The sequence below is a fragment of the Schistocerca serialis genome, chromosome 2 (assembly GCF_023864345.2).
Source record: "Schistocerca serialis cubense isolate TAMUIC-IGC-003099 chromosome 2, iqSchSeri2.2, whole genome shotgun sequence".
Lineage (NCBI taxonomy): Eukaryota > Metazoa > Arthropoda > Insecta > Orthoptera > Acrididae > Schistocerca > Schistocerca serialis.
In genome coordinates this window covers 817602884-817627345 of record NC_064639.1, presented here as the reverse complement: position 1 = coordinate 817627345, position 24462 = coordinate 817602884, and the positions used below count along the sequence as shown (strand labels likewise).

At 39.5% G+C, this 24462-nt stretch overlaps 1 protein-coding gene across 6 annotated transcripts in view; it reads right to left on the bottom strand.

The window, feature by feature from the left end:
• Positions 1 to 8669: 8669 nt before the first annotated feature.
• LOC126458060 (tubulin monoglutamylase TTLL4-like) overlaps positions 8670 to 24462 on the bottom strand; it is a 255365-nt gene continuing 239572 nt past the window's right edge. For 5 of the 6 annotated variants that reach the window (XM_050094857.1, XM_050094861.1, XM_050094858.1 and 2 more), the window contains exons 17-18: positions 20644 to 20771; positions 8670 to 9779 (exon numbers count right to left, since the gene is read on the bottom strand). In XM_050094857.1, coding sequence (XP_049950814.1) covers positions 9509 to 9779; positions 20644 to 20771 — 399 coding nt within the window. In that variant the 3' untranslated portion in view covers positions 8670 to 9508. Of the gene's footprint in view, positions 9780 to 20642; positions 20772 to 24462 lie in introns of those variants that run through there. The other variant, XR_007585569.1, reaches the window with a different exon arrangement.

Sequence of the window (24462 nt, the reverse complement as noted above, 5' to 3'; positions counted from 1 at the left end):
TCAACCTATTACCCGGAACCTATCCTCCTATATAAAAGATAAAAACCATTTCCTCCACTCTAGTGGAAGACTCTGTAAGAGAGACGCTCAGTAGCTCGGTACGGGCTTTTGTTGAAGTTTTGAGAACGTACCTTCACCGAGGAGTCGAGCAGTATATTGCTCCTTCCTATGTATATATCACGAAGAGACCATGAGGATAAAATCAGAGAGGTTAGAGACCCACACAGACGCATACCGACAATCTTTCTTTCCACGAACAATATGAGACCGGAATAGAAGGGAGAACCAATAGAGGTACTCAAGGTACCCTCTGCCACACACCATCAGGTGGCTTGCAGAGTAGGGATGTAGATGGAGATGTAGATTCTCCACAGTTCCTGTCACTTTACCACATGGTGCCCTGCTTGTCACTATTGATGCCACCTCCCTGTACACTAACATTCCTAATGCCCATGACCTTACTGCTATCAAACACTACCTTTCCAGATGCCCAATGGATTCCAAACCAACAACCTTCTTCCTAGTCGCCATGACCAACTATATCCTCACCCACAATTACTTCTCCTTTGAAGGCATTACCTACAAACAAATCTGGGGTATGGCTATGGGCACCCACGTGGCACCATCCTATGCCAACCTATTCATGGGCCACCTAGAGGAATGCTTCCTAAAACACAGAATCCTAAACCCCTCACCTGGTTCAGATTCATTTATATCATCTTTCCTATCTAAATTGAAGGTGAGGACACCGTATTCACATTCCTCCACCCAACAAGTCACCTTCCTAGATGTTGACCACCTCAGAGATGGCTACATCAGTACCTCCATCCACATCAAACCTAACCACCAGCAATACCTTCACTTCGACAGCTGACACCCATTCCATACCAAGAAGTCCCTTCTGTACAGCCTAGCCACCCATGGTCGTCACCTCTGCGGTGACGAGCAGTCCCTCTCAAAATATACCGAGGGTCTCACTGAAGCGTTAACTGACCGTAATTATCCTCCCAACCTTGTACAAAAACAAATCTCCCGTGTCTTATCTTCCCAGTCTCCCACTACCTCCCAAAGTCCCACAGTCCGGCCACAGAGGAACAATCCCCTTGTAACTCAGTACCATCTGGAACTGGAGCAACTGAATTACATTCTCCTCCACATTTTCGATTACCTCTCGTCATGCCCTGAAATGAGAAATGTCCTGCCCACTATCCTTCCCACCCCTCCTACAGTAACCGAGCGAGGTGGCGCAGTGGTTAGCACACTGGACTCGCATTCGGGAGGACGACGGTTCAATCCCGTCTCCGGCCATCCTGATTTAGGTTTTCCGTGATTTCCCTAAATCGGTTCAGGCAAATGCCGGGATGGTTCCTTTGAAAGGGCACGGCCGATTTCCTTCCCCATCCTTCCCTCACCCGAGCTTGCGCTCCGTCTCTAATGACCTCGTTGTCGACGGGACGTTAAACACTAATCTCCTCCTCCTCCTCCTCCTACAGTGGTATTCTGCAGTCCACCGAACCTACACAATATACTTGTCCATCCTTACACAACCCCTGCTCCCAATCCCTTACCTCATAGCTCATACCCCTGTAATAGACCTAGATGCAAGACCTGTCCCATACATCCTCCTACCACTATCTACTCCAGTCCGGTCACTAACATCACCTATCCCATCATATGCAAGGCTACCTGTTAAACCAGTCATGTGATTTACAAGCTAAGCTGCAACCTATATAGGCATGACAACCAACAAGCTGTCTGTCCGCATGAATGGCCACCAACAAACTGTGGCCAAAAAACAAGTGGGCCACCCTGTTGCTGAACATCCCTCATTTCAATGACTGCTTCACAGCCCGTGCCATAAGGATCCTTGCCACCAACTCCAGCTTTTCTGAACTGCACAGGTGGGAACTTTCCCTGCAATACATCCTACATTCCTGTAACCCTCCTGGCCTCAACCTGCGTTAGTCACTGTCCTCACCCATCCAGCCCCCTCCCTGTTCCCATTTCAGCACTACACAGCTGTCATTTCACCACCACACCCAGTCTTTTAATTTCTTTCTTTTCATTTCTCTCCTTTCCACAACTTAGCCCCCCCCCCCCCCCTTCCCACCTGCCCTCCATCTGAACTGCAGCACTTCACGGTCCACCACCCCCAACATCCCATTCCCCCTCCTCCTGCCCGAGCCTCCTCCTTACCCCCACCCAGTCGCCAATCCCATCAAGCACTGGTGCTGCTGCTCGTAGTGTGGTTCAGTTGCTGCTCGCAGTGTGGTTTCAGTTGTCCGAGACTACAAAGGCCTCAATGGCCGAAAGCTATAATTGTGGGAATCTTTTTGTTGTGCCTATCACGACTCAGCATCTCTAATAACTGTAACATTGTAATTTGATTTAGCAAGCAAAGTATCGTTCTGCACACTTTTACGTGCACACTCAGCTTTCCTCAAATGTTCGTCTTTCTGCAAGATGAACGAACTGTCGTTTGGGAAGGCCATTATTTTGATCGGGAAAGAATCACATTTCTTACATGAATCCGAAATAGGTGGATGGAAAGATAAATTTAACTGTTCATTGAAGATTTTGCGAAATATATGATCAGATACTGGGTTCACTGTTTCTTTGCAATATAATGAATACATAATACTGATACTTAAATCAGGTGCCAAATATTTCTACTCTATTTGTGTATGGCATAGTGACTTTTGTACGCTGGACATTTGGCAACAAAACTCTTCACTTCAGCTATTTTACCTGACTATGTTTTGTTGGCAGATTCACATTGTCCTCGTCAGTGAAGTGGAGCAGTTGCGCTTACACCTCTCTGCTTCAATATTCTGTCTACTCGTCCTGTAGGTACTGCCAATGTGTTCTGAAAAATATTTTGTACACCTGTACATCATTACCATGAATATCAAGCAAAAAGTATTGCCTGGTATTTTCCCGTCGAGAAAGGAATGTGGTATACGTTCGAGATGTTTTACAAACACGGATACTGTTAAATAGAAAGGCCAATTGCAAATCAAAGTTCGCCAACCATAATAATCATTAAATATTTTACATTGCCTGTCTGCACTTATCTTTAGGTGGCATTGCTACATACAAGAACATGGTACCATTCGGCACTCTTTTTGAGGTGTAATCTTGCCCTTACCAATTACATATTCTTCCCCTTTTGAAACAGAATGTAAGAAAACAGAGACGAGCCAATCTTTCTCATTCCTCAAATGCTTTTCGCCTTTCATACTGTTCACATTACCAGGGTATGAGGAGGATGCAGATGGTCCTGGTATTAAGAACATTTCTAAACAGTCGTTAATATCAAGTCGCTCTGTATCATGTTCTTGATCGTCACCTTCCTCCTCTGATTGAAACATATCTGTGAACTTCAATGTCAAACGTACAGGAATCAATATTTTTGTATTACTGCTACACAATATTATAGCACACACGAACAATAATAGCAATTGTTCCTCTATAGTTTTAGGTTGTGTGTTTTGATCCATCATTGTAACTTCAACAACTATCACCCAACCAATACACTACACCTGCACTATCCAATTCCATGATGTGAATCAATTTCAGAGTGACGTAATACTGCGATAGCAATTACTACACAAGGCAACATTGTTGTATCGCGCTGGGCATGACTGCCCGTAGCGAACACTGGAGGTGGTTCAGGGAACAGCTGTCAGTGCAGCAGTGGACTAATGAATTTTAGTCCATTATTGCTCCAAGAAAATGTGACAAAGGCTCAGTGCAAGAAGTAGTAATTGGCGCCTTGTCTAAGTTTATCATACAGAATTTAAATATGTGGTTCTGTAGGGTTTTTATACTTCACACAGGCATCATTTCATGCAGGTAACTTACCACGGCAACAAATGGGGGTTGGTCCACTCTTGCTTTCAGTGCCTCAATAGACAAACTGAGTAGTATCATCTAATTTAAGAAAGAGCAGTTTATTACAATGTGAAAATCTTGTTTCCAGTTGTTGCAATATTATTCAATGTCGTGAAGTAAACCTGTTTGTATTTTGACATCAATGGATTGCCAATGTATTTATCCACCATTTCAGCTCTGTTCATGGTAGTTTCAGATTGCAAATTAGTCGAGCGTTTTGAGGAATTTAAAAAGTCGATCAGTTTATCTTCATTTATTAAGTTTTCTACATAAGCTATGCATTCTGTTACAACAATGCATCACTGGTTTTTTTTTTCTGAAGAATGTTGAAAAACAGTTCAGTCTTTAAAAATGTGTTTTGAAAAACAGAGAGAAAGAGAACAAAAACAAAGCTGCAGTTCAGAAAGCTATTTTTGAAAACATGGGCTTCTCTTGTAATCATTGCACTAGAGACTGAACTGTCAAGTATTTCACTGAAAACCTCAATTAGTGCCTGACATTTTTGTGAATGTCAAATATTATTCTGGCATTACAGTTCCATCTTGTTTTGTTGTTCGAATGAATTTATTTACCAACAGTACTGCCGAGAATTTCTATGCATTTGGAAGGCCGGTGGAAGAAAGTGGGAATACCCTGAAGTGTGCAAAAAAATCCTTACTGGCTTTATACAAGAACAGCTCTGCTGTTTCTGCCAGAACAGAAGCACCATCATGGGTTTGGGCAACCAGTTTGTCCTTCATGTCACAGTTCCAAAACATGCCACTCGGTCCAGTGAACAAAGCAGCAGCAGATCTGTTTTTGCTAATATCATGAAAATGTTCTTGAATGTCGCCAGTGGAGTCTGCCAGTCTCACAACATTAGAGCACTGCCTGATGTGTCTCTTGGTTCGTCCACAATGCAGGCATAAAATTAAGTTCTACACAAACTTGAATGTAAATTTTCAGAAATCTCCTCTTTATAAATCCAGTCATTTCATTTTGCATAGTTTTTGAAAGTTGCCAGTTTGAGCATCTGCCTTAAGCAAACAATGACCTGCCTACAAAAAAGGCCCTCTTCAGGGCTGACACAGTTTGTAAAATGCTTTCTGTACGTGAACAAACAGCTGTTGACGAGCTTGTTCCTGGCACATCTTACCATGAAAATACAATGGATGTGCTGGGATCCCGGTGGATTCGCCCCCTAAGTGGAAGGCTGGCACACTTCCACCGAGCATGCAGGCCACCTTTGATACATCGCGATCTCCGGCAGGCAGAGCATTCACAATAATGCGTTGTCCACAGCATCCAGCAAAAGGGAAATCTCGCGGCCAATTGGAGCACGTGGCGCCAAGTTTCCTTAGTTTAAAAATTGTGCATTGTCAACCTAAACAACATTAGTAATTTTGGTTGCTACTGTCATCAGCTATCTAGGGTTAAAATTCCGTGACAATTTTTCTCAGCCCTGTATATAAAATTAGTTACGAATGTATGAGAATGTGTTTCAGTATTTGCTCAGTAAAGTGCCTTCTCATATTGCAAAACAGAATACTCTCTTGAGAAATGCTATATGTGCAGAAGACAGGCAAACTGTGACACTGCGATTTCTTGATACAGGAGAGAGCTACTCTATTTTACAACACAGCACTCAAATATCACATTGCACGCTAACTAAAATAATTCAATAAACGTATGATGTGATTTATAACGCACTGAAGAGGGAATATGTGCAATAAGAACTATTTTTATTTTTGAATAATATAATTACTGAAAATAGTGTTCCAACAACTACAAAATTAATAAAAAGTACGAAACAGGTGAAGCACTTTTTAACTCGAGGCATCCAGAGTTCAAAAATAGACAAAGTAGAATGGCAAGCTAGGAAAGAATTTTTCATTTTAGAGTGTGACCAAATTCTCTATTCTGGCTTGCTGAAAAGCTTCTGGATGTTACCACATGTAGAGGTGGACAACTGTAGCGGTGACTGTAGACATGAAGTTGCTTGCAGCATATCCCACGTACCCATCGACATACAATTTCTTTTACAACAGGTGAGATTTGACAAAGTTCTGTATTATACCACCAAATTTCTTTCACATAAGTATTTGACATATCAACTTTGACAAAGAAATACACTATTGTAATGCCGACCTTACTCCCAGATCTTGGTCTCCCTCTCTGCCCCCCCCTCCCCCCCCTCCTCCTCCTCCAATTAGTGAACTGACAATCCCTTGATGTCTCGCGGGATGTGTCCTACCAACGAATCCTTTCTTTTAGTCAAGTTGTGCCACAGATTTCTTTTTACCCCAGTTTCATTATATACTTCAATCATTTGCTATTCAATCTACCCAGCCAATTTTGAACAATATTTGGTAGCAACACATTTTAAAAACTTCTAGTCCCTTCTTCTCTTAAACTGCTTACGATATATGTTTGAGTTCTATACAAAGATACCCTTCAGACAAATACTTTCAGAAGATAGTTACTAACACTTAAATTTATATATGATGTAAATAAATTTCTCTTTTTAGGAAACACTTTTCTTCTTATAGTCAGTCTGTCAACTTTTTGCTATCAAAACAGCAAAACACAGTGACTACTTGTGGTGTCTTCATTTCCAAATTGAATTCTATCAGCCTCCCCTAATTTGACCACATTCCACTACCCCTGCGTTACACTCGTTGATATTCATCTTATAACCTCTTTCCAAAACTTATCCATTTCATTCATACACTCTACCAAGACCTTTGCTGCCTGACAGAATTGCGATGTCATAGCAAACTTTTTATTACGTCTCCCTCAACTTTAATTCCCTCTCCAAATTTCTCCGTGATTTCCTTTACTGCTTGCTCAGTGTAGAGATTGAATAACATTGGGGAGAGACTACCATCCAATCTCACTCCCTTCTAAACTATTGCTGTCCTTTTATGCTCATCAACTCTTATAACTGAGTGCTTTACGTGTAAGTTAACTTTTTGCTCATTGTATTTCACTACTATTATGTTAATAATTTCAAAGAGTACATTTCAGGAAACACTGCCAAAAGCTTTCTAAGTCCACAAATGCTATAAACAGTTTTATCTTTCTTAAATCTGTCTTCCAAGATAAGCCATACAATCAGTATTGCCTCAAGCGTTCTTAGATTTCCCTGGAACACCAACTGATCTTCCCAGAGGTTGGCTTCTCTTAGTTCTTTTATTTTGTAATCACAACTTATTAAACTGACGGTTCAGTAAAATTAGCAGGTGTAACCTAAATGTCATTAATACATGGTCAAGTCACATTAATGTGACCATTTCCTATGCTCGATGACAATGTGCAACAACCACTCACAGGCAGCAGGTGGCAGCACCACCAGAGGAGGGTATATAATGTGTGTAGGGGGAAGGGAAAACAGTGCAGATGTTGTACTGTGAATACAGAGAAATTTATTTGATTCTAAAAAGGCATCATCACTGGCTTTCGGGCAAAGGGTGGAAGCACTTACAAAACTGTTAAGTCTGTAAATTGTTCACGTGCTGCTGTGGCTAAAGTATATTGTGCATGATAAAATGGCACTATCCAAACCCGGCACCAAGTTAAATGTGGTTAACATGGACCATAGATGACAGGGGTGAACGTCAACTACTATGGGTGAATAGACAGGCAACTGATAACTGACTGACTGCCCAGAGGGTACCAACAGTATCTCCTCAATGTGTGTACAGCAAATGTTGCTGCATGTGGGCCTTTACAGAAGGCACTTTGTTCATGCACCTATGCAACAGCTGTTTACTGTGATGAAGGCTGGAATCTGCAAGCCAATACCTCAACTGCAGGTCCACTGGGTGGCCTTTTCAGATAAAACTTTTTATGTTCTGTCAGACAGATGGCCATCCTTGCCACAATTATCAGAAGGGTCCAGTCCAGTGGGCATTCCCTGGGTTATCTCATCATTCTGGAAGGCACAATGGATCAACATAAGTTGCATCTATCCTTGGGAACCATGTCCACTCCTGCTTGTAATTTGTTTTTTCTCGGCACAATGGCATCTGCTAGCTGGACAATGCAATATGTCACACAGCTCGCAGTTTACGTGTGTGGTTCGAAAAGCATGAGGATGAGTTTATTGTACTTCACTGGCTACTAAAAAAACTGGCAGAGAATCTGTAGGACCACCTTGATTGGGCTATTTCCACCACAGATCCTAAATAGAGAAACCTCTCACAGCTGCCCATGGCACTGAAGTCAGCATGGCTTCACATCCCTGCTGATACCTACCAAAACCTCATGGACACAATTCCTGCATATCTCACAGTGTTCCGCAATGCGAACTGTGACCTTTCATGCTTTTGACATGTGGTCACATTCCTTAATGTGGACCAGAGAGTATAAGACCCAAAACAATAGCTTGTGAAAGATGCCTTAAATAACGATATTTGTTCTGTAGAATTTATTGTTCTTCCCCCTCCCCCAAAAAAAGAGAGCTTCTAACAAACTCTACATTACGGTGAGGTACAAGCTGGCAAAAAAAAACTGGACTCTGTTGTTTTCCCCCTCTTCTCCTTTAAACTACAATTGCAAATGCAGTCATTATATTTGACACCACAGATAAATTGTTTTTCTATTCCGTTCTTTATTAGCTCTTTTCTCTCTCCCCTTCGAGATAGTTGCAAATTAGGCAGGCAATTTATGTCCCCCTAGGTTTTTTCTTCTTAGCAACACTCAAAAGCGGTCAGCACCAGAAACTGTAAAAAAACACTTGTGACGACATCGCAAAAAGATCTCACTTCAACAACAAAATGCAAACAAATACAGCTAAAAAAAAGAACAGTTTTTTATTCAAATTAAATTTACTGTGGTAAAAGATATGCAGGATGTGAAAAAAATAAAATGCATTAAAATTTTTCAAGAAATGCAGTCTAAAAGAAGCATTGGAACAAAATACTATAGTTCTTACCAATAGTAAATTTTGAAAAACTTTTAAGTTTGTCAATAACACAAATACTAGTGGTTTGTTTGGAACAGTTCTGGAGACAATAACTTCTTTTTTAAGAATTAGCATTGTCTTTTAACAAACAATCAACGAAGGAACTCAGAACACTGGAAACAAAGACATAAATTTGACCTGTCAAAATCAACAAGACAAAGCAGGAAGAACAATTTCATCTTGTGTATCAATACTGAACCACAATTTGAACAAAAACGAATGAATTATTGTCAATTATATAGCATGGATTTTTATATTAATAACTCTGTGCTTGTCAAATTCTGCATTTATAAAACCTAATTTCTTTACCAAACAGTGCCATGACATGGAAGCAATGGCAATAACTGAAATTCTTCCATTACTTTGTAACAAATCTTTTATGTATATTACTGTACAAAAAGGTTATTCTGAAATCAACTATCAACGGCATTTAGTAATCTCACATGTATCAGCACTTCAAAAGTCATACAAAACAATTTACACATAAGATGCCCACAATATTCTCCACAAACACAGGAACATGACACAATTATCTGTTACGACCTGGAATGTGTGATTTTCCCATAACATCATTATAAAAAAATTCTTGTATCAAAAATGACATTCTCACAGCATAAAACCTTTCAGAAGAGCCTGTAACAGTTAATAAACTTCAAGAAACACTTGGTTTCAAGAATCCTGAATGCATATGGAAGAACACAGTTTACTGTCATTTATATGTCTCTCGTTATTTGCTGGGATCTTCATTTCATCATCGTAGGAGTCACATTCCGTATTAGCATCATCACTTGAGGTTTGCAGTTCAGACAGTGTTGTTGACGACTTTGGTTTGCGAACTATATAACCAGACCGAGGAAAAGGTTTCAGGACTACACCCAACTTCCCACTTCTGGGACGGGCAGCGCGGTGCAGTGCTACAGATGATAAACTGAGCACCTTCCTAGATAAGGAGATGGAAACAGTGAATTAATGTTCATGATTAAATTTATAGTATATTTTCGGCATGCAGCTTATGAAACCACTGACAGTAATGGACTTTTCTTAACTTTACCAACATTACAATGCTAAGACTTACTTTTCTTATTTTACGAGTGTATCACCCGTATAACAAAGTGGACATTACAAAAAAAGAAGAAAAAGCATCTTGTCCAAATTTTGTTACAAAGACAGATTTTTATGTTAGGTCAGCCAGGTTACTGTTGGTAAGCTCTTCTTTGAGAGGTACTCAGCAGTTAATCCACAGTCAGTCTGTTTAGTATCTGATGTACTTACATTGGATGTAATGTTATGTGTGAAATTAGAGTCACTGTAAATACAGTGTAGCTCCCTTGATATATTCCTGGATTTAATCTTTCCCCACAGTTTACAATATTTTTAATCGGTCCCTTCAAATTTTCTGTGTTAACAAAGCTAATTTGCATCCGCTTTTGCATTATCACAATTACACATTTCAGGCTGTTTACATTTCATGAAACATTAATGCGAAGAAACAATCAAAGTTGTGCAATTGATGTAAAATGTTGCTGGTAAGGTCGTGTTTACAAAGATTATGCAATTAAATTTCTTGAGCTGTTGATTCCTTACTTCTCAAGCACAAGAAATTGTTAAAAGTCAGAATAATTCATGCCAGTAGTGCCTGACATCCTAACAGTTAAATTCACAATAAATATCCGGTGTGTAGAGTAGTTACAATACTGAATGAAGTGATGCGATGGGCTGAGCTTCAGTAGGATGATGATGATGATGATGATTGGTTTGTCGGGCACTCAACTGTGCGGTTATCAGCGCCTGTACAAATTCCCAATCTTTTGCTCAGTCCAAACTCACCACATTCATGGATGATGATGAAATGATGAAGACAACACAAACACCCAGTCATCTTGAGGCAGGTGAAAATACCTGACCCCACCGGGAACCGAATCCGGGACCCCGTGCTCGGGAAGAGAGAACACAACCGCGAAACCACGAGCTGCAGACCTTCAGTATGAGTCCAAATGGATAGAAAGTGGGTAACAATAAATGAGAGCTATGGTATTGCCCCTTATGGATAACATGCAAAATAGTTTCAAACAATTATATATGAAAATATTAACTTTGATCTGCAGGAGGGCATTATCAAGTGATGTATGGAATACATTTTCTTTTTTCAGAATACGTAGTGGGCTCCAAGGTGATGCTTAGGTTGCATCGAATAGTGAGCTTTAAACAGTTGTGAGTGAAATATGTAACAACCATATTTAAATACAATCATAATTTTTAAACACATTTGGCACTTCTTTTGGAATGCTTACACCCTAGTTTCTAAGGTGTTGGTTTAGATGGGACTTGACAGTACAATTAAAATTTAGCTGCACAATTTGCTCTGAATTACGTCCAATAGAAGTATATTTCATTATGGTGCCATCTATCTACATACAGTTAACAAGGTAAGGTCATTTATGGAAAACAGTTCTCTCATTCGGTCTGCCACCTTATTCAATCACCCAACATCACCTTTTGCCATGTCAATCATGTTTTTAGCAATTTTCTTAAAAAAATTAGCGTTCCAAGTAGCAAGTTTTATGATCTGAAGTTTAATATACTTCTTGTTTATAGTTTGATGCCATATGTATGTTTATAATATACATCTAGATCTTGTAATTGCTTTCTGACCCCCACTAAAATGTTAATATAGGCGTCAAAGCTTTCATTTTTATTTATGAACTATAATACCAAACACAAGAAAACAGACAAATTATAATTCTAGATTTTTTGGCAAGTATTAACTAAGAATGTGTTTATGAAAAGTAAAACTTCTGTAATACCAATTGATCCACATTTAAGATCAGTACGCTACAATCAAATTAATAATTGCTGTTTTAAGAGGTACGTACAGGGTGGTTATAACAACACTTTTGCTACTTCAGAGGGCTCCATTGAAAAATTAGTAATCTTAGGACAATGAAACTATGTAGAAATATTTGTACCAACATGTGGAAGAGAAATAACAAACCACTGAAAAAAAAAATAATAAAAAAAAATCATTTCCATAAAAGAGAGTAACATTTGCTAACTGCGTACCATGTTTACATTCCTGGTTACAAATGTTGCTCAATGTGATGACCATCTGTATCCACGACAGCCCTGAACCACAGTACAGATACCATTTCACAATTGTTTGTGGCACTTTTTGAACAGTGGATCACGGAACATTCAGCTGTTGTGACACAGCTTGTGCACTGCTTGAAGATCTCACACTGCATCCAGCATTTTCCACCATGGCAACAGTAACTCTTTCAACAATTTGTGCCAAAACTGGCCATCGGCATTTCCCAAGAACAATTCCCAACTCACCAGTTAATTCGAACTTCAGACCCATGTTTTTCAAATCTGGTGCAGAAAGAGGACCTCTCCATATTCCTTTAATGTATTAATACTGGCAAAGGGCAGAAGCACCATTGTTGTCGTTTTGATAAAACAGCTTTATGACTAAAGCCCTGCTCACTTTATCCAGACCCATGTTGACTGACTGCAATGTCATCCACAATGATGTTTGTGTTCTAAACCTACGTCACAATGCCTTTAGCAGAACTATTAACAACACAAATCCTGCAGTGTACAGTCTGAACATAATTCCTATTAAGTTTGGTATCCATACGGTAAATAGTTTTCTGCCTATATGGGCTCAAGCAGCAAGAGTTTAATTATATTACACTGTACTTAAATAATAATTACCAACAATTTACATTCTCCTGTAATTCACACCATTTTTGAAAGTACTTTGAAAGGTTGTATACATAAAACAGGGATACTTTGGGGTTATGTGTCATCATCTGTTGGGAGGAAATTCTCTACTACATCTTTATTCTTGCATGTGTTAGAGCAATATTATAGCAAGAGAGAAGCTGTGGAACTTAGGTAAAACTGAGCTGGCCCATGAACTGTATTTGGACAGTGCAATTGGCATATCACACCAATTTTAACTAATCAAAAATAATCATCATCAAATTATAGTTTGCCTGTCAGAGGAATCTTTATAGTCACAAATTCCTGACTGTTATTGTCAGGGGACTGACAATAATTACACTCAAGTTACAACACTTCCAGTTTTTTTCCCTCAGGACTGGAAAAAGATAGAAACATGTGGCTTGTTTTTAAATACACATGCACTCATTGTGAATGAGATGGCGGCACTGTGTGGGAAACAGAACTCTAGCAGCTGCTGTGAGAGTGAGCAAATGGGAGCATCTTGACTGATGCAGGGATTAGTGACTATGAGGTGGTTGTGATTGGACTCTGAAGGCCATGTCATCCTCAGCTGACAGACATCACTAAATGCAGATAGAGGGGGGCATGTGGTCACCACACTGCTCTTCTGGTTGTTGTCAGTTTTCCCGACCGGATCTGCCACTTCTTCAATCAAGTTGCTCCTCAACTGGTCTCATAACGGCAGAATGCACCATAATTGACAAGAGTACTCAGCAGACATGGATGGTCATCCATACAGGGGCTACCCAAGCCCAACAACGCTTAACTTTGGTATTGTGACAGGAACTGTTGTTATCTCTCTGACAAGACACAATCAATGCCTTCACTATGCGATACCAATGGTAATATTGCCAATGATAGAGCAAGTAAAGCAGAGTCGCTAAACACAGCTTATCGAAATTCCCTCTCCAAAGGAGATAAAGCTTGCAGGATTTGAATCAAGAACAGCTACCAACATAAGTAACTTAGAAATAGATATTCTTGGTGTAGCAAAGCAACTTGAATCATTTTTGTGAAGGCAAGTCTTCACGTCCAGACAGTATACATATTTGATTCCTTTCAGAATACACTGAAATAATAGCCCCATACTTAGCAATCATATGCAACCGCTCACTTGACAATAGATCCGTACCTAAACATTGGAAAGTTGCACAGGTCACATCAGTACTCAAGAAAGGAAATAGGAGCAATCCAAGGATTTACATACCCTTATGACTTCAATTTGTAGTAGTATTTGGGAATGTATACTATGTTCAAACATCATGAATTACCTCCAAAGAAATCGTCTACTGACATAGTCAGCACGAATTCAAAAAATATCCTTCTTGTGAAGCACAACAAGCTCTTTACTTGCACAAAGTAGTAAGTGCTATTGACGGGGGATCTCAAATTGATTTCATATGTCTAGATTTCCAAATTACTTTAGACACTGTATCACGATACTTCAGATCAAATTACATGACTACAGAGTATCATCTCAGTTGTGCTATTGGATTCACGATATCCTATCAGAAAGATCACAGTTCATAGTAACTAACAAAAAATTATTGAATAAAATTTTAAGTGATACCTGGTGTTCCCCTAATAAGTGTTAAATGTCATCTGTGGTTTCTAATTTACATGAATGACTTAGGGGAGAACCTGAGCAGCCCTCTTAGATTGTTTGCAAGATGATTCTGTCATTTACTGTCTCGTAAAGTTATCACAAGAATATATATGGTGCAAAAAATGGCAATTGTCTATCAATAATGACAAGTGTGAAATAATCCAGATGAGTGCAAAAAGAAAATTGTTAAATTTCGATTCCACGATAAATCATGCAAATTTAAAGGCTGTCAATTCGACTAAGTACCTAGAAATTACAATTACGAACAACTTTAGTTGGAACGATCATATGGATAGTGTTGTGGAGAAATTAAATCAAAGACTGTGTTTTATTGGCAGAATGCTTAGGTCTACTAAAGAGACTGTAAACTATGCTTGTCTGTCCTCTGCTAGAGTGTTGCTGTGCAGTACGGGATTCTTACCCTATAGGATTGACGGAAGACATTGAAAAAGTCCAAAACAGGGCAGCTTGTTCTGTATTATTGCAAAATCTAGGGGAGAGAGTCATGAATAATATAAGTGATTTGGGTGGCAATCATTAAAACAAAGGTGTTTTCCAAGGTGCTGAAATCTTTTCATGAAATTTCAGTCACCAATTTCCTCCTTTGGATGCAAAAATATTTTATTGCTGCCAACCTACATAGGGAGAAATGATCATTGTAATAAAATAAATCAGAGTTCATACTGAAAGAGTGAAGTGTTCATTTTTCTCACATTCTCAGAGAGTGGAACCATACAGTAGTAGTCTGATGATAGTTCGAAGAACCCTCTACCAGGCACTGAAGTGGGATGTTCAGTGGAACACACTGCCTCCAAAGTTGGCATTTCCACAGGATCTGTGCACACAATCCTGCATGAAGACCTGAAACCTTGTAAAACACTGTCATCTGTGCTCCTTCACCATGACAACACACCAGCTCATCGGGCGAACGAGATACTGCATTTTCTTCGCAACAATAACTTTGAAATGATTTCTCATGCTCCCTACTCAGCTAAACTAGCTCTAGTGACTTTCGGCCCTGGCCAACAATGAAAGACATTCACTGTGATCGCACATTCACTAGTCGTGCTGCTACTTCATCAGAGATTTTCCAGTGGTCAAATCAGACTCTACATCTACATCTACATTTATACTCCGCAAGTCACCCAACGGTGTGTGGCGGAGGGCACTTTACGTGCCACTGTCATTACCTCACTTTTCTGTTCCAGTCGCGTATGGTTCGCGGGAAGAACGACTGCCTGAAAGCCTCCGTGCGCGCTCAAATCTCTCTAATTTTACATTCGTGATCTCCTCGGGAGGTATAAGCAGGGGGAAGCAATATATTCGATACCTCATCCAGAAATGCACCCTCTCGAAACCTGGCGAGCAAGCTACACGGCGATGCAGAGCGCCTCTCTTGCATAGTCTGCCACTTGAGTTTGCTAAACATCTCCGTAACGCTATCACGATTACCAAATAACCCTGTGACAAAACGCGCTGCTCTTCTTTGGATCTTTATCTCCTCCGTCAACCCGATCTGGTACGGATCCCACACTGATGAGCAATACTCAAGTATAGGTCGAACGAGTGTTTTGTAAGCCTCCTCCTTTGTTGATGGACTACATTTTCTAAGGACTCTCCCAATGAATCTCAACCTGGTACCCGCCTTACCAACAATTAGTTTCATGTGATCATTCCACTTCAAATCGTTCTGCATGCATACTCCCAGATATTTTACAGAAGTAACTGTTACCAGTGTTTGTGCCGCTATGATATAATCATACAATAAAGGATCCTTCTTTCTATGTATTCGCAATACATTACATTTGTCTATGTTAAGGGTCAGTTGCCACTCCCTGCACGAAGTGCCTATCCGCTGCAGATCTTCCTGCATTTCGTTACAATTTTCTAATGCTGCAGCTTCTCTGTACACTACAGCATCATCCGCAAAAAGCCGCATGGAACTTCCGATACCATCTACTAGGTCATTTATATATATTGTGAAAAACAATGGTCCCATAACACTCCCCTGTGGCACGCCAGAGGTTACCTTAACGTCTGTAGACGTCTCTCCATTGATAACAACATGCTGTGTTCTGTTTACTAAAAACTCTTCAATCCAGCCACACAGCTGGTCTGATATTCCGTAGGCTCTTACTTTGTTTATCAGGTGACAGTGTGCAACTGTATCGAATGCCTTCCGGAAGTCAAGGAAAATAGCATCTACCTGGGAGCCTGTATCTAATATTTTCTGGGTCTTGTGAACAAATAAAGCGAGTTGGGTCTCACACAATCGCTGTTTCCGGAATCCATGTTGATTCCTACAGAGTAGATTCTGGCTTTCCAAAAACGACATGATATGCGAGCAAAAAACATGTTCTAAAATTCTACAACAGATCGACGTCAGAGATATAGGTCTATAGTTTTGCGCATCTGCTCGACGACCCTTCTTGAAGACTGTGCTCTTTTCCAATCATTTGGAACCTTCCGTTCCTCTAGAGACTTGCGGTACACGGCTGTTAGAGGGGGGGCAAGTTCTTTTGCGTACTCTGTGTAGAATAGAATTGGTATCCCGTCAGGTCCAGTGGACTTTCTTCTGTTGAGTGATTCCAGTTGCTTTTCTATTCCTTGGACACTTATTTCGATGTCAGCCATTTTTTCGTTTGTGCGAGGATTTAGAGAAGGAACTGCCATGAGGTCTTCCTTTGTGAAACAGCTTTGGAAAAAGGTGTTTAGTATTTCAGCTTTACACGTGTCATCCTCTGTTTCAATGCCATCATCATCCCGGAGTGTCTGGATATGCTGTTTCGAGCCACTTACTGATTTAACTTAAGACCAGAACTTCCTAGGATTTTCTGTCAAGTCGGTACATAGAATTTTACTTTCAAATTCACTGAACACTTCACGCATAGCCCTCCTTACGCTAACTTTGACACCGTTTAGCTTCTGTTTCTCTGAGAGGTTTTGGCTGCGTTTAAACTTTGAGTGAAGCTCTCTTTGCTTTCACAGTAGTTTCCTAACTTTGTTGTTGAACCACGGTGGGTTTTTGCCGTCCCTCACAGTTTTACTCGGCACTTACCTGTCTAAAACACATTTTACGATTGCCTTAAACTTTTTCCATAAACACTCAACATTGTCAGTGTTGGAACAGAAATTTTCGTTTTGATCTGTTAGGTAGTCTGAAATCTGCCTTCTATTACTCTTGCTAAACAGATAAACCTTCCTCGCTTTTTTTTTATATTCCTATTAACTTCCATATTCAGGGATGCTGCAACGGCCTTATGATCAATGATTCCCTGTTCTACACTTAACAGATTCGAAAAGTTTGGGTCTGTTTGTTATCAGTAGGTCCAAGATGTTATCTCCACGAGTCGGTTCTCTGTTTAATTGCTCGAGGTAATTTTCGGACAGTGCACTCAGTATAATGTCACTCGATGCTCTGACCCTACCACCCGTCCTAAACATCTGAGTGTCCCAGTCTATATCTGGTAAATTGAAATCTCCACCTAAGACTATAACATGCTGAGAAAATTTATGTGAAATGTATTCCAAATTTTCTCTCAGTTGTTCTGCCACTAATGCTGCTGAGTCAGGAGGTCGGTAAAAGGAGCCAACTATTAATCTAGCTCGGTTGTTGAGTGTAACCTCCACCCATAATAATTCACAGGAACTATCCACTTCTACCTCACTACAGGATAAACTACTACTAACAGCGACAAACACGCCTCCACCGGTTGCATGCGATCTATCCTTTCTAAACACCGTCTGTGTCTTTGTAAAAATTTCAGCAGAATTTATCTCTGGCTTCAGCCAGCTTTCTGTACCTATAACGATTTCAGCTTCGGTGCTTTCTATCAGCGCTTGAAGTTCCGGTACTTTACCAACGCAGCTTCGACAGTTTACAATTACAATACCGATTGCTGCTTGGTCCCCACATGTCCTGACTTTGCCCCGCACCCTTTGAGGCTGTTGCCCTTTCTGTACTTGCCCGAGGCCATCTAACCTAAAAAACCGCCCAGTCCACGCCACACAACCCCTGCTACCCGTGTAGCCGCTTGCTGCGTGTAGTGGACTCCTGACCTATCCAGCGGAACCCGAAACCCCACCACCCTATGGTGCAAGTCGAGGAATCTGCAGCCCACACAGTCGCAGAACCGTCTCAGCCTCTGATTCAGACCCTCCACTCGGCTCTGTACCAAAGGTCCGCAGTCAGTCCTGTCGACGATGCTGCAGATGGTGAGCTCTGCTTTTATCCCGCTAGCGAGACTGGCAGTCTTCACCAAATCAGATAGCCGCCGGAAGCCAGAGATGATTTCCTCCGATCCATAGCAACACACATCATTGGTGCCGACATGAGCGACCACCTGCAGATGGGTGCACCCTGTACCCTTCATGGCATCTGGAAGGACCCTTTCCACATCTGGAATGACTCCCCCCGGTATGCACACAGAGTGCACATTGGTTCTCTTCCCCTCTCTTGCTCCTAGACAAGAGTTTTGCAGGGGGTACAGAATGATGGCACTGAGGTAGTGAATAATGTGGTATGGCTGCAGAGATATTACACTGAGAAGTTCCTCAGTTTTTAGGCGATTAGTTTGTGAGAAAATAAACTGCAGGGGATATAATCTGTATGCACCTCATATATGTAACTTCTGGCTAGTGGCAGCAGCAATTTGTCGTTACCATTAATAACTAAAATGAAAAGCTAGCTGTCAAGGTTGTAGCATTTCACAGCAATTTTTTCGTTTATCTGGACAATTATGGGACGCACTGGTGAACCATACAAATACTCTTTGTCTCCCAGCTGTCATGCTACACAGTAGTATGATATATTCACAGAGGTCTGTCTAGTACAATAGCTTTTTGTTTTACCTTCTATTCTTCCCAATCACTCTAAACACATTTAGTGTATTTCTTCTTCCGTTGTTATGTCTATTCTGTAGCTTGCCATGAGCTTCTTAACAAATTTGTTATTATAATTATAAATTTCACTCTACTGTGAAACATTTTTATATATCCTGAACTGCTGTAAGTCACCATGAGCTTCTGCTAGCCAATAGTTCCTATTTTTCTACTGGTAAAGCTAAGTTCAGAATTTTATTTGTGAGTCTGTTGCTATTCATTCTTTGTGATCACAAAACTGTAATTGTTAGTTACCAATTGTATCCGTCATATTTTCAGAAACTTGATAAATTTCCTTAGATTTCTACTTTATACAAATTCAATTTTCACATTTTGGTGGTAGGATTTTCTACATAATTTATCTTCCTTGCTTCTCAATGTGTTTGATTCAAGAGCTGCCACAAATGATTGTAGTTTAAAATGCTTAAAACCCTTCTGCTTTAACAACTATGTTACGTCATAGTTTTGCCTTCTAAGACAGATTTTTTATATCAGACCTATCTCAAGTGAGTTTGTGTGCTCTTTGTAATTTGCAATTCTTTCTTTGTTAGTGTCTTTATTTTGCCAGGCTGGTTCAATAATCTTACCTAAATATCTAAGTCTTCCAGTATGTCCACTTGGAAAACTTTCCCTGTACCTAATAAATAATGGTAAATTGTTGAGTCTCGATGTGGGGCCATACATGCACAGTAACTACTCCTATGAAGTCTGGGTGTCTACTTTGAATTGATTCTTTCCTATTTTTGGAGAGGATGGTGATGCCATCAACAAATGATAAGCAATGTAGACAAATTTTGTTTTGGAGACATCTGTGAATAGTTATAACCTTAAATTAATTTTGCTATTTTGTAGTCCCTTTATCCTGAACTACAAAGAACAGTATCCATCCTTCTATCTTTATGGCACAGAAAGTTCTCTCAAAAATTTTGCTTATGATGATGTATTATGTCTGTCAGTCCTTCTATGGACCCAACACTTTTCTGAAGACAACAGATACAATTATTGTAATAATAAGTTTAAGCTGTGGAATTTGTTCTACAGAGGATCTGGTTTTTGGTATCATTCCTGATATTCTCCAATAAAATCATCTGTTTGTACTTCAAGCCTCTTCAGTGGAGATTTAGAGGAATTTTGTAGCAGAGAGAGGAATGAGATTACTCCGTAGTTTTTTATAACTGACTCATTCTCTTTCTTCTGAAATATTTGAATTTATGCGCACTTCAGTTCTTTGGGGTTTTCTCAGTTTGTCGGATGTCCTGCAATATATCTTAAATGTTTCTTCTTGTAATATGGGTCCATAGCCTGTATCAATCATTTAAACGACAAAATTTTCCACTTATGGCTTTACAGGGTTTCAGTCTGCTACTGCAGAATTCTGTAAGTTTTGCAACAGTTTTTCAACAGTATTTCCAATATTTCCACAATAACTCATCTTCTTCACGTGCATTTCCACAGTAATAGTTATTAAACAGTTAATGGGGTGAAGGTGGGAAGAAAATTAGGAAAAATACAAGCACTGTTCTTACATTTTAAAATGTTAAATCTGCACTTGCTGGAATTTCCATGTTACCTTTCAGGTGTAGGTCTGCTCTCAGTTGCTTCTTCGAATGCCTCCTGACAACTCTGTAAATTGTGGGCACCTTTGAGGCTGAGTGTGTTGGGGCTGTGAGCCTGAGGATTTAGGTGGTTGACAGAAAACTGAAATATAAGGAGAATTCACGTCACTGATATTTGCAATAAAGTCAAAAGTCAAGCAACTCTAGGATATTTAACTTGAATATATCAGCCTGGTATTTATTAATGGTTATGAAAATAGATGAGCACACACTTCCTTATTTAACAGGGAACATTCTTTAATATACATTTACAGAAATTTCTTTCTGGCAAAACCCTCATTATCTTGTTTCTCAATACTTCTTTTGCATGTTATATTATTTGGTACATGGAAATGCAGAGTAACTGATGAAACAAATGTCAAATGAATAACACTTTGATGATTTACTCTAAGGAAAAGGGAGACCCATTATCACATTCCACAAAAAGCAAGTTTTGAAAAATATGGTTGCAACTCAAAGGGCAAGGATAAATCTTCAAGAACAACCCATAATTAAACTAAATGTATTCCATGAAGACGTGCAAAGCAAAAGTCAAGGTAATTTATGAATTGACTGTTGTATGTGCAATGCAAAATTTCATTTGTAATCCAAAGCATTATTGATCTTAGGGTTTTATATTACAGGTTTAAGTACAATTTGAGGGTATTACAGCAGTGGCATCAGTTTCTTAACATTTTGGATCAGGAATGACTGAAATGTAGACAGGGAGGGAGGGAGGGAGGGAGGGAGGGAGGGGGAGGGAGAGAGAGAGAGAGAGAGAGAGAGAGAGAAGGGGGGAGGGGTGGCAGCAGCAAAACAACTTGCAGTGAATTACTATACATTCTTGAAAAATCACACCAAATTAAATACAGTAATTGTATAAAACCTTCCACATAACACAAATGTTACTGATAGAAATCCTAACATTACATGAGCTGCACAATGAAACACTTACTAATCTCATACCACATCAATTAGGAAGGAAGGTACATTGTACACATTTTAAAAAGTGCACTGAATACAATCATCAGCTACAAACAAGGGCAGAAGTTATTAAAGCCAAATAAATTCCATCAACTGAAAGCTGCATTTGAGTATTACAGTGCTTTACTAAGCAGTACCCTACTGGCTGTGGTACAACCTGGTACTCCACCGACTCAAGAATGGATTAATTCAGCCAGCTATAGGTGGTGAACATACTGTGTAATGTGGAACCTTAACTACTGTGCAACTTCTCTGAAAGTCACATTCATTTCCAGAAACAACTGTGACTAAATGGGGTTTAGGACGCGTACCTTTCGATTTGTGGTGTAGCACTCTCCCTCACCCCACAGTCATTAAGCTGTAGTGCAGTAACTTCCAATACTGAACAGAAGTACTGGTGTTAGAACAGGTACGACAACAGAGAGAAGGAAGTACGGATAACATTAAACATTTCAGTTACACTGTAATTATTATTGCTGGAGCCCTTACTCTGTTGGATATGAATGAAGGCCAATTGCTGATGACTTTGCTGAAGGAACCTTCCCAGTTACAAAAGAGCATGAGAAGAATTGTTTGAATGTGTTGTAATTGCATGCAAAAATACGAATATAAAACATAATGCTAGTGACAGACATAGGAGGTGCAGTGTACTGATGTGTGTATTTTCAGTGAATGCTGGACATATACAAAATGACAGTGTCATCTTAACTGAAGGTAACTGATTCTACAAGAAACAGCAGACACCATAAAATGTGAAAGGGTGCCTAATAAAATTCAAAGCACGCTGACATTTACAGACAAAGAAAAAAGCTCTCACTATTTGTAACTCCAAATTCTTGTGTGTGTGAGTAAAATAACAAACTTAGTTAAATGATTATCCAGCAACCCCACAAGTGAATCCCGTGGTCCAATAACAGGCATCTACGAACGTAAAATGGATGTGAATTTCTAAAAGTAACCACTGAATTTCGTCTCTTCTGTTCCCTCTCTCTCTCCCGCCAACCTCTCACATATTTATCTGGGATGATCCAATTTTGAATTTCTTAAAGCACTGCAGTATCTTCTGACCTTACTTTGCAGTTTCAAGTGCACAAAAGTGGTCACATGTTTGTAAACCATGCAGTTGGTTTGAGTTTGACAGTACATATTTCTAAAGCTCCTATCCAAAGTGAATAATTCTTGAACTTATCTCCTTGTTCCAAAGTATGTAGTAAAAATAAAGACGACAGTTGTTTATATTGAGATAGTGAAATCATCAAGTGAAAGCTCCAAATGTAACTCTGACAAGCACAAAAGTGGACAATTAATGCCCTATTATTTTAAATCAAACAGTGTTACTCTTTAGCTATATAACTGAATAACAAGAAATCTAAGGGTAAACAATTTTAATTCATGTGACAATTATGATACATACAAACAATATCTGCAAGCTCAAAGTAAAATCAAATAGTCTCTTCCATAGGGCAAAAGATTTTATCAGACTCAATTCACTTACAGATGTTATGTTTTTTGGACTGTTTACCACTGTTACACTGCCAGCATGTGTCCTTCCTTCCACATTCAAAGCCGAGATTTAAGAAAAGATATTCCTTGGTCTCTATATCGTCCGTCCCCCCCCCCCCCCCCCCCCCCCCCTCACACTGCAACCTTCATTTTAAGTCATAGAAGTTACCAAACCATATCTGAGAATAATAGTTTCGGCAATTATCAGATAGACACATCTTTCCTGTGAGTTATTTGTTTAGCTCTCATATTTATACGCTGAGGGGAGTATCACAATTTCCTATCACCAGTTACTACAAAATCTGAAAAATTCATCAGTGGTTTGTCTTTTATAGCACGATATATGCCATAGTAGGGCCTCAATTATCAGAAAATTTTCTGTAGCACAGCAGAAGAAGCATGAAAGATATTTAAACAAACTTTACTCTCCAAGGCACTTTCAAACTACATTTGTCTGCACTCGGAAACTGGACTGAAGATACTTAAAATATTTGTACTTTCACAAGTAAGATTTTTAAGTACAAAAAACGTATGTGTTTACAGTCTGCTGTCTGATCAACAACAGAATGCCATCTACACAAGTACAAGTATTTCATTTATCTCAGAGTTCGGTGTTCGAACTATTCAAGATGTTCATCTCCTAACTCTGTATTAACAACTACTTAATGACACACAGGTACATAAACCGGAACATTTCTGTTAAATGTTCATGCTAGTTTACAAAAATTGAAACTTCAAGGTACAGAATGGTGTTACACTATTAAACATGCTCTATCAATGAAATTCAATCACTGCATTAATGAAACGGTGCATGGCAACAACAATATATGGAAATAACCAACTGTTATACAAAAAATACTGGATTCTAGCAACAACTTAGTCGAAATTCAAGATATATTCTTTTAAATTACACTGTACTACAAATAACAATTGTAAGCATACATTACAACAGCTACCCAATACACTTTAAAACATGTACAAAAATAAAAATCTATCAAGACATTTAAGAAAAATATTAATAATAGATAATAAAATATGATGAATAGTTAATAGCAGGCTTTCAATATAACAGTCAATTTTAAGATGTTTACACATCAACTGGCCAAAACCATGCATTTCAGACCACTGGATCTTAACCATTTAAACATACCAATATTCAGTACCTTAGAACAATGCAAGCACATGACTTCCTATTTCTATTTCCTAAGTGTGTAGTACCCCCCTCCCCATTCAAGGTCACACACATGCACGCACACATGAACACAAAGAGGTGGAGGGAGGGGGAGGGAGAGAGAGGGAGAGAGAGG